This window comes from Penicillium solitum (assembly GCF_028829755.1).
Source record: "Penicillium solitum strain IBT 25940 chromosome Unknown utg000001l_segment0_segment0, whole genome shotgun sequence".
NCBI lineage: Eukaryota > Fungi > Ascomycota > Eurotiomycetes > Eurotiales > Aspergillaceae > Penicillium > Penicillium solitum.
This window is the reverse complement of record NW_027072121.1, coordinates 398,307-410,448: the sequence shown is the minus strand read 5'-3', so window position 1 is coordinate 410,448 and position 12,142 is coordinate 398,307. Positions and strand designations below refer to the sequence as shown.

At 48.1% G+C, this 12,142-nt stretch overlaps 5 protein-coding genes across 5 annotated transcripts; 3 read left to right on the top strand and 2 right to left on the bottom strand.

Moving 5' to 3' along the window:
- Nucleotides 1-123: 123 nt before the first annotated feature.
- N7455_000160 (guanine nucleotide-binding protein subunit gamma) lies at nt 124-940 on the top strand. The gene is made up of 3 exons (XM_040952154.2): nt 124-304; nt 377-434; nt 507-940. Exons 1-3 carry the CDS (start codon nt 153-155, stop codon nt 567-569), a joined length of 273 nt encoding a protein of 90 aa, XP_040817240.1. The 5' UTR covers nt 124-152; the 3' UTR covers nt 570-940.
- A 680-nt stretch (nt 941-1,620) lies between these two features.
- Nucleotides 1,621-2,450, top strand: N7455_000159 (Rdx family protein; the record flags this gene model as incomplete). Its single annotated transcript, XM_040952183.2, has 3 exons — nt 1,621-1,758; nt 1,958-2,129; nt 2,281-2,450. The coding sequence occupies 3 exons, from the start codon at nt 1,621-1,623 to the stop codon at nt 2,448-2,450; spliced, it is 480 nt and encodes a 159-aa protein (XP_040817120.2).
- A 935-nt stretch (nt 2,451-3,385) lies between these two features.
- Nucleotides 3,386-6,410, bottom strand: pdeB (3',5'-cyclic-nucleotide phosphodiesterase PDE2; the record flags this gene model as incomplete). Its single annotated transcript, XM_040952116.2, has 2 exons — nt 3,386-6,171; nt 6,230-6,410. The coding sequence occupies 2 exons, from the start codon at nt 6,408-6,410 to the stop codon at nt 3,386-3,388; spliced, it is 2,967 nt and encodes a 988-aa protein (XP_040817343.2).
- A 2,682-nt stretch (nt 6,411-9,092) lies between these two features.
- Nucleotides 9,093-10,332, top strand: N7455_000157 (glutathione-independent formaldehyde dehydrogenase; the record flags this gene model as incomplete). The annotated part of the gene is made up of 2 exons (XM_040952094.2): nt 9,093-9,483; nt 9,578-10,332. The coding sequence occupies 2 exons, from the start codon at nt 9,093-9,095 to the stop codon at nt 10,330-10,332; spliced, it is 1,146 nt and encodes a 381-aa protein (XP_040817117.2).
- A 299-nt stretch (nt 10,333-10,631) lies between these two features.
- Nucleotides 10,632-11,935, bottom strand: N7455_000156 (NAD(P)H-quinone oxidoreductase; the record flags this gene model as incomplete). The annotated part of the gene is made up of 3 exons (XM_040952180.2): nt 10,632-11,258; nt 11,328-11,686; nt 11,860-11,935. 3 exons carry the CDS (start codon nt 11,933-11,935, stop codon nt 10,632-10,634), a joined length of 1,062 nt encoding a protein of 353 aa, XP_040817397.2.
- Nucleotides 11,936-12,142: the final 207 nt, after the last annotated feature.

Here is a 12,142-nt window from a genome sequence, read left to right as displayed (position 1 = left end):
TTACTTTTCTTCTTTGTCCGGCGTCTTGGCCCCTGATTACCCGCCCCCCTCCCCCTAACCTAATTCTTACGCCCTTGAAACACCTGCCGATCCAAAATCCCCCTCTCCCCCCTTTCTCTATTCGCGCTTCCTTCACAGCTCAACCCATCACGATGGCTCCCTACGAACTTCGATCCGGGGGTGATGTCAAGAATAAGAAGCAAAGTGTCGCCGACTTGAAATATCGTCGGTTGACCGAGCTCAATGGTCGTCTAAAGGAGGATCTGGACCGTCCACGGGTCAAGGTCTCCGAGGCAGCTCTCTCGTCCGTTTCCAACCCTTTTCTTTGTTAAAAGAAAGAAAGAAAAAAAGACAAACTAACTAACACTTTCAACAGTCTCATCAGTTACTGTAACAACACTCGCGACTTTATGGTTCCATCCGTATGGGGACAGGTATGCGACCGGCCTGTTTTTCTATCGTCTCATCGCGTGCGCCCATGTCCAAAACTAACTCCATTTTCCTAGGTCGACAAGCGCGAGGATCCCTATGCTCCCCAGCAACAGGGAGGTTGCTGCACCGTCATGTAATGCACTCACGACGGGAATTTTTCGCCATGACATTTCGCTCTCCTTTTTTCTTTCTCTTGTTCTCTTCTACTTAATTCCGGACCCATTCACGACCACCCCCCTTGGACCCGAACAAAGCACTGCGATTGCTCGCGCGGACAAAGATGTCGGCCTGAAAGAATCGTCTGCTGGTCTTGCACGAAACCTTCCACGCCTCCGGGGATTATACGAGTCCCGTTGTGTTTTGTCGCCCTTTTCGCTACCCCGGTCTCCCTTCGTCCTCGGACTCTGCAGACAGTGCACTTGACGATGCACCTGTTGCGCTTAACTACTTCTTCTTCTTTGAATTGCACCATTCCCCCTTCTCGCTGTGTTTGCTTGGAATCGGCCTTTTCTTTCTTTTTCTTTTTCTTCTCTTTTTCTTCTCTTTTTCTTCTCTTTTTCTTTCCTTTCTCTTATGTATCCTTTTCTTTACGGGTTCTCAAATCTTCAAAAAGCCTCTATGTTAGCTAGGGCGTGAGAGTTGCCATTCATGTATCATAGATTCGCATGACCAATACCATACCGATCTAATCGAATTTCCGCAAAGAGCATTTTGTAATTCGGCCCCAATTCCGACACGTCCTGCGATTTGCTTGGGATGACCCGGGAGTCCGGTCAGGCCTCCATTGTTTCGGCCTAGTATGGCCTAAATTAGCAATCGGCACGGAGTAGATTTTGCCAAAGTACTTTTGTATATGAATAAATATAGCAGATTTCTTATTCCACTAATATGAAATAGTAAAGAAAGTCCTTGGTAACTATACAGTCAGTCCATCCCCGCTGACATCATCCAAATTCCCATCCCACTAGTTAAGCTCCGGCGGACATCAGCTTGAACATACAACGTACATATCACCTCTCGACCTGTGTCTAACCAGAAATACGATTCCCCGATCCATCCACCTGCATACATACATGCTACACTACCCCGTCATCCGAAACACTCCACCCACACACACTTCACCACACAACCCCCCTCATTGACCCAATCAATCGCACCAGTCGCATCGACATCAACCCAATATTCATCATGGCTGAATCTACATCGACTTCGAAACAGTTAGATTCAAACACCGACAACGACAAAATTGCACTGGCAAACGTCCATCTCCCCCGCATTTCAATCCAGTTCTGCACACAGTGTCGGTGGATGCTCCGCGCCGCATACGTACGTGGTGATTTTTCTTTCCCTTTTGACGTATCATGTTCGAGGTCTTTTTGTTGAATCTTTTTTGACCGGGGTTGGTGTTTGATTGGTTGTTTTGATACTTGATATATTGTCACTGTCAAAACGACCATCACCATGAACATAATACACAGATCTCACCAATATAACATTTGAACACAAATACTAACAAAAGAAAAAGTTCGCCCAAGAACTCCTCTCAACATTCGGCACAGACCTAGGCGAAGTAGCCCTCGTCCCGAAAACCGGCGGCGTGTTCACGGTGACAATATGGCATGGTACGATGGTTGATGGGGAGATCACGACGCAGGAGAGTATTCTGTGGGATCGGAAGAGGGATGGGGGATTCCCTGGTACGTTTTCATGTTTCCTTTTTCTTTACTTTGCTTTTCTGTTTTATACATTGGGGTTTGGTTTCTATGCAATTCAATATATATAATGCAAGGCAGACTTGTCTAGTTATGCTATTCAATGCTTGGTCTAACCATTTCTTCCTCCATTCAGAAGTCAAGGCGCTCAAGTCTCTTGTGCGGAATGTCATTGCTCCGAACAGGGATTTGGGACATACGGATCGGGCTTTGAAGAAGGAACAGGGTGAGCAGAAGGAGGCAAAGAAAGAGGAGGAAAAGAAGGAGGAAAGTAAGGAGAAGGCGGCCTGTGAGGATTGTCAGTAGGAGGGTATATTGGGTCATGTTCCTACTTAGTAACTATCTACATCTACATCCAGTTGCTTTATGTAGAAAATCCAATTTTTAGATCGTGTTGGTAAATGCTGGAATTACATATACTACTAGGAACATCCTTGAATACACACATGTTACAATTACAAACCTGAGAACAAAAATCCAAAGTCTCACTGTACACATCACATTCATTATCGCGCAGAGCGGAAGAGTCTAACAAGAGTCCAGGTAAAAAAAGAAAGAAAAAAAAAAAAAAAAAACAAGACACAAGAGGATCGAGTACAGGGGAGAAAGGGGAAAAGCCCACTCCTGTAAGAGATAGAACGCCGGCCTATCACCGAACTCTAGGACAAGAGAGAACCACCCAAAAACATGAGATAAGGGCAGAGCAGAAAGACGAGAAAGAGAGATGAAGGAAGGTGTTGGGTAAGGATAAAAGAAAACAGATATTCGTGGTCATCACACAGAAGTACCTAGGTGGGCGAGTCCGATGCAAATAATCAGATGACAGATGTAGCGGGGACACCGATGCCAGTATCCATTGAGAGGAATACATGATGAAGCGTGGCTCTCGATCCCAAAAGGAGAGAGGAGTAAAACATGCAACTCATCTTGCCTTGACAATATAATTGCTCAGACAAGCTTTGCATTTGCTTTCGTGTCCGAGACAAACTCAGACATCCCAGCAGAAGGTAAGAAGGTATCGTTATCGACTTCGTAGAGTCGTGACCAGGAGAGCCAATGCGGTGGGGAAAAGAAAGTCCAAAGTCAAGCTGGCTTCTTCGACTGGCCGAGTCGTGAATTCATGGAACACCAGTGTGGTCACAAGCCTCATTGCAAAATGAAATGTTCGTAAGACCATGGCAGCATTATACACAGCTGGGGATGCTTCAAAAGCGCAAAAGCATCAACCAGGATGGCAAAAGTCAGGTCTCACCGCGGACCTCATGTGAATGGTTGCGACGTTTCCAAAAAGCAAGTCGAAGCCGACTCCTCCGCTTAGGAAGTCTGCGGGTGCCATTAGTAGAGTCGTCCACTTGCGGAATTTCATTTTTGGTGCTCTCGCCAGTAGTCGTCGAGTGGGTCGTGCTGCGGGTTCCGTGAGCTCCCAACCTAGAGAAGTCTTTGCTGGCACCGTCTTCGGATCGAGTTTGACCACGAGCGATGTTAGAGCTACGACCGGGACTGTAACCGCCTGCGGGCTCTGATACATTTGAAGGATACGCGTCCGCTGTGCTTGGACGTGTGCTGATGTCGTCAGGTCCTCCAAGATCACTTTGGGCGACACTTTCCCCAGAGACTCGCTTTTCGTCGCCGCTATCCACGGCCAAAAAGCTCGAGGCATTAGTTGCGGGAGAGATTGGTGTCATGGTGTTGCTGTAGGTGCTTTGTGTCCGTGTGCAACTATTGCGATTTGAGCCCGTGCGAGCAGACGAGCTGTTGTGCGCATGGTGACGTTGGGAGCCGCGTTGAGAACCATGTGGAAGACCTTGGCGGGAGCTGCTTGGTCTCTCGGCAGACCCAGATCCATGGTCACGCTCCACTGATCCTGATGAAGTACCACCACCGAGGGCCGAGTTGGCATACAAGACAGCAGCTAGAATAGCCGGATCATCGGTAACAGGGCTTGTTTCCGTGAGAGGGCTGTGTAGCTGTGTTGAAATAGACTCACGCGCAGACTCCGGAGCTCCTGGGATGGAGAAACCAGAAAGGTCCGGCATTGCACTAGAAGACTTCCGAGATGCAGTAGCTGGCACGAGGGGGCTTCCTGTGATTTCAATCTGAGGACCGGTGGTATCGGGCGACACAACCGGTTCAATGTTGTTTTCGTTGTATCCACCAGAGCCTGAACTCATGGGAGATTTGACTCTATCCGCTGCACCATCTCCCGAATCGACGTGCGGCTTGTCAGAGGATTCAGGGCTATGGGAGCGAGGCGAAACAGTAATCTCGGCCCGTTTCTCAATCGGAAGACCTTGCTTCTTCAACTCCTCGTTGGAAAGTTCCTGCCACTGTGCCTGATTGCGAAGGATATGGTCGGTAGTGAACTGTAACTGCGGCAGAAGGTCTGAAATGCCTTCGAAGAGCGGCAGGGCGAATATTGACATGAATCCAATTTGACCAGTAGCCAATTTGTAGATGTTCCCTAATTCGGGTGGTCCGCCAAACAGTGCAGTTTCCATTCCAACTTCCCTTTCCATCTCGCCCTGGTTGGCGAACTCCTCTTGCAGAATTTGCGTCCACTTCTTTGCAACTTTCCACGGTCGAGCCACGTTACTGATGTCGGCACATTTAATCAACAACCCACAAACGAGAGTCTTGTACATGTCGACATCTTGCGGCTTCCAGCCATCAACAGACCGGTTGTTTTCATAGAACTTTTCTTGGAATGAGCCCATTCGTTGCATGAATTTTTGGTGCACGCCCATATCTGTAGCGAGGATAGAGCTAATAAGGAGCTTTCGCAGCTGATTGTCCTTGAATGCTGAAGGCCAGTGCCGACGCAGAATTTGGGAAAAGGCGGCGCAGTGGAATGCCTCCAAGACGGAATTGTCGTTGTAGAGTTGAGCCAGAGGTGCGTTCAATTTGACGAGGAAGAAATTGTTGACACCCGGATGGCCAACGTCATGACCAATGGCTGAGATAAGGAGAGTAAGGGCGTCGAATGGCGTGAGAAGGGAGGTGATGGGAGTTTCGGGGACAGGAGATCCCCCAACAGATTCATATGGAGGCAAAGCCCCAACGTTTAGCAGGAAGCAGAAGACGGATTGTAGCACATCAATCGCATGGCGGAAATTGTGGTAAAGCACGAAGGAGTTATAGGCGGCGCGGCAGGCGAGGAGGAAAGTTTGCAATTCATCGGGGGTCAGCCGCCAAGTGTCCAGTCCCGGCAGGGTGAAAGCATGCTGTATCATCTCACAAGCGCCAAAGACCAGTTCGTCCTCGGTAAACTCGTGAGCACAGAACCTCCAACTGCCTACCTGCTCTTTGATAAAAGGGATACGCGCGGGATCAATGTTGAGATCCTGTTCCTGGAATTCATCATGTATGACTTCTTCTGGGTTGCAAATTCCTTTCATCAGCTTTGAAACCATGGCTTCTCTTAAATAAGAATATGGCTGTTCATCATGCACACCAACCCAAGAAAGCTTTCGTTGCTTTCTCCGTGCAAGAAATCGGGACATCTCTCTTTGGGCCGCTTTACGGGTGCGGTAGGCATGAACCACGAGCCCTTGAATCCGCGATCGATCTAGCGGAGTGCTCAAGACATCCATAGCACCGGCATCAAGACAGCGGGCAATCTGCTTGTGCTCCGCCGTGATAGGTCCTTGAGTATCTGGTTGACTGGTAGGGCCGGTAGTCGCATTGTCTCTGGGCGCATCGGTCGTAGGAAGACGCAAAATCGCAATTGGGATGACCAAATTTGGCCCCTCTTGGGCTTGGATGTCGTTCGAAACCCCTGATAGAAGGGACAGGCCCCGTGCTTCGTCGGACTGCGTTGAAAATGTGAAAGTACGGTGGATGGAGCCCGGGGACGGAGGAGCGTTGTCTGCCCATGAGGCACGACTGGCTTTTCGACGAGCCAGGTTTGACTCTTCGCCGCTAAAATCCACCTCGAAGAATGCGAAAATCGGGTTACACTCGCTGCCCGACCGGTCGCTCAGCTCGGCTAGCTTGGTGGCAAAGGAGGAACCGTTGTGGCAGAGATAGACTGTAAGCACGGAAGTAATTAGTAAATCATCAAACGCAGCGCAGTCTGTATAACCTACCTTGTTTGCACACTAACAGCAGCTGCTCCACATCCGCCTGCAGGGCCTCTGATTCTTCGGGGGTTGCGAAGGAACCTGTGGACGATATCGTTGAAGCGTCGATGGAACTTCTGCGCACCCATCTCTCCGACCGCACTCGGTCATCAATGTAGAGACCCGCACAATCCACGCGGTCAAACATGGTGTTAGTAGGTATAGAACGACCCCCGATCAGGCTGTGTCGCTGTAATCACAAGACCGACAAGAACTCAATCGGAGTGAAGGAAATGGAAGGAGTTGGTCGGAGCGGTCCTGTGATTCGCATATGGCTCAGATGACGAAGACCGAGGCGTTTGGCTGGGGGTGTGATGGAAGGTACGAGTGACGAGGGCGGTTTTTGGGAAGGTGGGAGGAAAAAAAACGAGCGGCGAGGTTGGGGGGAATATGGAAGATCGGGAGAGATCCGAGTAAATCGGCACAAAGAAAGTCGGGAGAAGGAATGGCAGTCGGGAAGCAAGCTCTCAGTTCACCGAATCGAACAATGGAGTTGTTTCCTGCAGCGAGGCAGTCCGAGTCGCGTTGTGGACTGGAGGTTCCGAGACAACCCCCCAGAGCCTAGACTCCTAAATTTGTCGCACTAGACAGATCGAGCGCGCAACCCACTTTTTTTTCCACCCCGGGATCGAAATAGTGATGAGATGAAAGCGACACGTGAGTTGTCGAGGACGAAGGGGGTTCAATTGGAGATGAAAGAAGAGAAAGGGAGCGGGAAAGGACGTCAGTTCGACATGGTTGTGTGTGTGTGTAGCGTGTAGCGTGTAAGCGGTGAGCAATCAACAAAGAAAAGAGGAAGAAAAGAGGAAGAGGAAAAAAAAAGGGAAATCAAGAAGTTGGAAAAAAGAGCAAAAAGAGAAAGAAGTAAAAACAGCCCAGAGCTGAGGACAGTGGAGGGGCGAACACGGGGAAGGGGCTTCTTTCCTCCTTCCAGAAGGCCTTGGGGCGGGACGGGATGATCCTCAGGTAATCTTAGTTACAGTCACAAGTTACAAGGTTACTAGTTGGGTATTGATCTTTGGGGGTTTATTAACAGGGTGTTTTTCTACTCGGTCGTCTCGGTCTTTCTATGCTACTATAAGAATATATAGGTAGATCATCTATATACTATCTCTCCTTCTATTCCTCTATCCTATCTCTTCTCTGGCAGAGCCTCCGATCGTAACTAGTGGACCCAATGACGCCTCTCTCTTTTTTTTTTTTTTTCTTTCTAGAAGGTCAGCGGGTTAGTAAGCGCAGATTCGGTAACACAATACACCTGGGTGGTGCTGGGGTGGCTATGCAGTCTAGATAACATGAGAAGCTCTGGTATTTTGTTTAGTCTACCCCGGACAAATCTATATAACTGTAGTGATAATATATATATTTATATATGTATAAAGATAGTTATACTATGAACATCAAGGTTATAAAGTATATTATAAGGACCAGATTGTAAACTTACAAAGTATATGAATCCACCGGCACACTCTGAAGAATCGAAAAAAAAAGAGAAAAAGCAAAAAAACCAGAGTGGAGAAGACGTTCGGGCCCATTTGGGGCCAAATCTGACGGAATACCAAATAATCCGAGGTGATCTCATCGACTGCTGATTAGTCGACTTTTCCGTCTCCACTGCTGGAAATGGATCACCTGCAGCTACAATTGCATGCATTTCAGTGTCTTTAACGTGACACATTACCTAGGTAGTTCTTAATTTGATCTACATCAAGGAGTATATTAAATATATATAAATTATAGATCTCCAAAAGGCATCAGATATAAGTATAATATAATATTCTGACATGGCAGATAACTAGAGGTTGTGATCTTACCTAATTTCCCTATCACCCACGGTTCAGTTGCTGATCGGTTCCATGTGATTGGGGACCCTGGCCAATCACACGAGACAGGGATAGCTGCATGAGGTGGTACTTTTCAACTTTCAAACCCCTACGAGGTCTGCATATGCATACATACCATGTATGTACGGAGTAGGTAGTATGTAGTATGTAGTATACCGGATTCTTGGCCAAGAGATATTCCCGGGTGCCGCTTTATAAGCGCGCTCAGGGTCCTACTCGGTATTTCTGTGAGCACGTTATGGCTGCCAATTAGGTGCGATTGTACTCATCCGACATGGATGAGCCACTTTCGTTTAATCTTAAATTTCTCAAGTGTCCATTCGACCGCCCAGCTTATATTAAGATCTACCGTCATTTACAGGACCTAACCAAGAAACTCTTCTTGTGCTAAGGATACGGTCTCCACAATCATGGCACCGGCATCCCAGTCCGATAACGACATTCTTCAGTTCTAACATGAGTGTGGTGCCAGTTCTGATTAACAATCATATATAGGCCACTGCTTATATGACTGGGGCACCGTGTACATACGTCTTTCTTTGCGAATATAGGTTAAATAAATAGTGGGACTGTCCTTTGACATCGCAATTCGACTCCCAGCTACAGTCCCTGTCCTACAACAGACAAGAATCATTATATTCCTATTGTTAAGCGCCTGTGTTATCCTGTAGAATTCAGCTTCAGCTTTCCTTTCTTACGTCATACTTAGCCTGAGGCAAGGCCAACTGAAAATAAGACTTATGTAGTGTGTGTATGTTGAGACTGACGTGTTATGAGATGTAAAATACCCAAAATATGACGTCAATTCCTATGTATACACGGAAGTTATACTCACCTCCATCTATGAACGGGTGCATACTAAATTTCTATATAAGGGCCGCTCACTTCTAATGTATGAATCCTTGCCAATTCAATATTAAATTCCTCCCTCCCCCAGGACCAGTCCCATTTCAACGCCCAAATAGCATTATATATCTTTCCGCATAATGGCAGAAACGTATAGTAACAACAAAACTATGCGGTCTGTCATCTTCGATGGCCATCCATTCAAGATTCACGTCCGCGATATCCCCAAAGCAAAAGTCGTCAGACGAACAGATGCCGTGGTTCGGGTTACTACAGCAGCTATCTGCGGCTCCGACCTACATAACTACCACGGTGTCTTTGGCAGCGCCAAGGTTCCTTATCCTATGGGACATGAGGCCATGGGTATCGTCGAAGAAATCGGAGCAGATGTTGATTCTGTGAAGGTCGGGGATCGGGTCATCATCCCGGACATCCCTAATGGCGTCGGGCTGGATCTAGAACCAGCAATTATCCCTGTAGTTCCATTGTATGGAGAAGGATCCGACTTTGGAAATTTGGGGGGTTGTCAAGGTACGATTGAGTGTTGTAGAGCCCCCTTTTTTTTTGTTATTGCATTGCAAGAAAAGAGGAGCCGTGTCTAACTGGCCACGCCATTTCTCAACAGCCGAATTTGTCCGCGTTCCACTTGCAGATAAATCCTTGATTATTCTCGGTAAGGAATTCGATGAGATCAAGGATAAGGATCTGGTTGTTCTTTCAGATATCTTCCCTACTGCCTGGACGGGGGTCAGTTGGTCTAGTTTCGAACCCGGAGATAAGGTCGCGATTTTTGGCGCAGGTCCTGTTGGACTTCTTGCTGCGTATTCGGCAATTCTCCGTGGTGCCGCCCGGGTGTATTCCGTTGACTGTGTCGAAGACCGACTTGAACTCGCAGCTTCCATTGGAGCCATTCCGATCAACTTCACCAAGGGCGAACCGTCGGCGCAGATTCTGGCCCGGGAGCCAGGTGGCGTTCGGCGCACTATAGATTGTGTTGGGGAGGAATGCGTCAATGAAGAATTGAAGCCCGATCAGTCCTTTGTTATCACACAGGCGGCGAAGTGCACCAGTGTGGGTGGTGGGTTAGGGGTTGTTGGAGTACACTCTGCTGAACCGAATTCCGAGGGAGTTCAACGAGGAGACACCATCTCACCATATATGATGCTTCCTATTACGGCCTTCTTTGAAAAGAACATGACCATTCGTGGTGGTGTGGTGGACAGCAAATTATTTGTTGAGCCACTACTGGAACTTGTGAAAAGTGGTGTAGCTAACCCGGGCTTCGTTTTCTCCAGTGCCATCGATATTGAAGAGGCACCAAAGGCATATCAACGATTTTCTGACCACCTGGAGACGAAAGTCATGATCAAATTCTGTTAGGATAGAAGTCAGGAGCATGGTCCCGAGGTTGGTTTTACTTTAAAAAGCGGCAAGGGGGTGAGGACTAAAACGGAAAGGGAATTTCCGGTGTATATATACCCATGTAGTTAGGTTGCAATACTTAGACCTGTCTAGGTATGTATTTTCTATTCTGCAAATGGCAAGAGTGGAGTTCCCTACATTGTCGATCTCTTGGCTACAACCTATCAGGTTATGTACATATAATATACATAATTAGTTACAAAGTTATAAATATCCCCATATCATAAAGTACTATCCAATGCTATTGCTATTGCACTCTACTCAAAACTAACAATAATCTTCCCCTTAGTAGTGTTACTCTCAAGCAACTTATGCGCCTCCTCAATCCCCTCAAAAGGAAACACCTTCTCAACAAAAACCTTAAATGTCCCATCACAGAACCGGGGCAAAGCATGCTCAACAAGCGTATCCCTCAATTTCCGCTGGTACCCCAAATCTCGACTGCGCAGCGTACTACCCTCAATCCGCACACGCTTAAACAGCAACGGCGCAATATTAACTCCGTCAGGTAACTTGCCGCCGCCCATAAGACCCAGCAGCACGATGCGACTGTCGCGTGCCGCTACATCGAGATTTCCCTGGAAATACGTCGCGCCGATGAAATCAACCGTTAGATCGACGCCGGCGCCAGCTGTCGCAGTTTGGATCTCGGCTGCCCAGTCCTGGGTCTTGTAGTTGAAGGCTTTCGTTACGCCGAGTTCTTTTTCGAGGAAGTCGATTTTCTCTTGCGAGCCAGCTGTTGCGTAGATGGCTTTTGCGCCTGCGTCTTTCGCGAGTTGAATTCCGGAGATTGAGACTGAGGACGCGCCTGCGTGCCAGAGGACGCTTTGGCCGGATTGGAATTCGCCGATTAGGAACAGAGCTTGGGAGGCTGTGATCCAGGTCTGTTGCGGGGTGTTTGGTTAGTGGGGTTCGCTTCGATTCGGTTCTGGGAAAGAAGATAATGTGCATACCTCCGGGACTCCGGCTGCCTCTTCCCAGGATAGCTGTTTGGGCTTGTGCACTAGCATGTGAGACGAGACGGTGATGTACTCTGCGTAAGCGCCGCCGTATGCAAGGCCGAGCACTTCATCGCCGATCTTGAAGTCTTCGTGTCCGTCTGGTCCGAAGCTCTCGATCACGCCGGAGAACTCTACGCCCATGGTTGGTGGTGCTTGGGGTGGGAGGGGGTATAGGCCCTCGCGCTGGAGTAGATCCATGCGGTTTAGTCCGAAGGCTCGGATCTTGATGATGGCTTCGCCTTCTGCGGCGGTAGGCTTGGCGATCTGGTCGATGAAGAGGTTTGTTGCGGGGCCTTTGCCGCCTTTGATGCCTGGGGGTTGTTAGTTTTGTTTGACATTGTATGGAGTGCTTGAGGTGTGGATCTAGAGGAAAGAAAGTGAAGCCAGTGAATTGAAGGGCAGACGGGTTGATATGGTTCATATATGATCCTCAATGTAGCTGATATCAAGTGGGGGGATGTTCTTCAACCCCGCGTTCACTTACCGATCGCTCGCATGGTGTCGCTCATTTTGAATGATATTGTACAGTGTTCAGTGTTTAATGGGTATTTTCTACGCATATATTGGAGGAAGATATCTTTTTATATCCCCAGCAGCTAACAGCGATCCGGTTATGACGAGCTGACCTCATCCGGGCATTTGATCGGCATTTGTCAGCATCGTCAACTTCCGAGGTTCCACCATAGTGTTGAGAGGGTTTATAATCCATCTCCAGGTGCCGGACAACCGAGTGGATAATGTAGTGTTGAAGAATCAGAAAATTTAGA

What these genes read in the sequence shown, in the direction of transcription:
- N7455_000160 (XM_040952154.2), top strand. Translation starts at nt 153, where the DNA reads ATGGCTCCCTACGAACTTCGATCCGGGGGTGATGTCAAGAATAAGAAG. An exon ending in GTCTCCGAGGCAGCTCTCTC is followed by an intron (nt 305 to 376) that starts GTCCGTTTCCAA and finishes CACTTTCAACAG; the next exon opens with TCTCATCAGTTACTGTAACA. An exon ending in TTCCATCCGTATGGGGACAG is followed by an intron (nt 435 to 506) that starts GTATGCGACCGG and finishes CCATTTTCCTAG; the next exon opens with GTCGACAAGCGCGAGGATCC.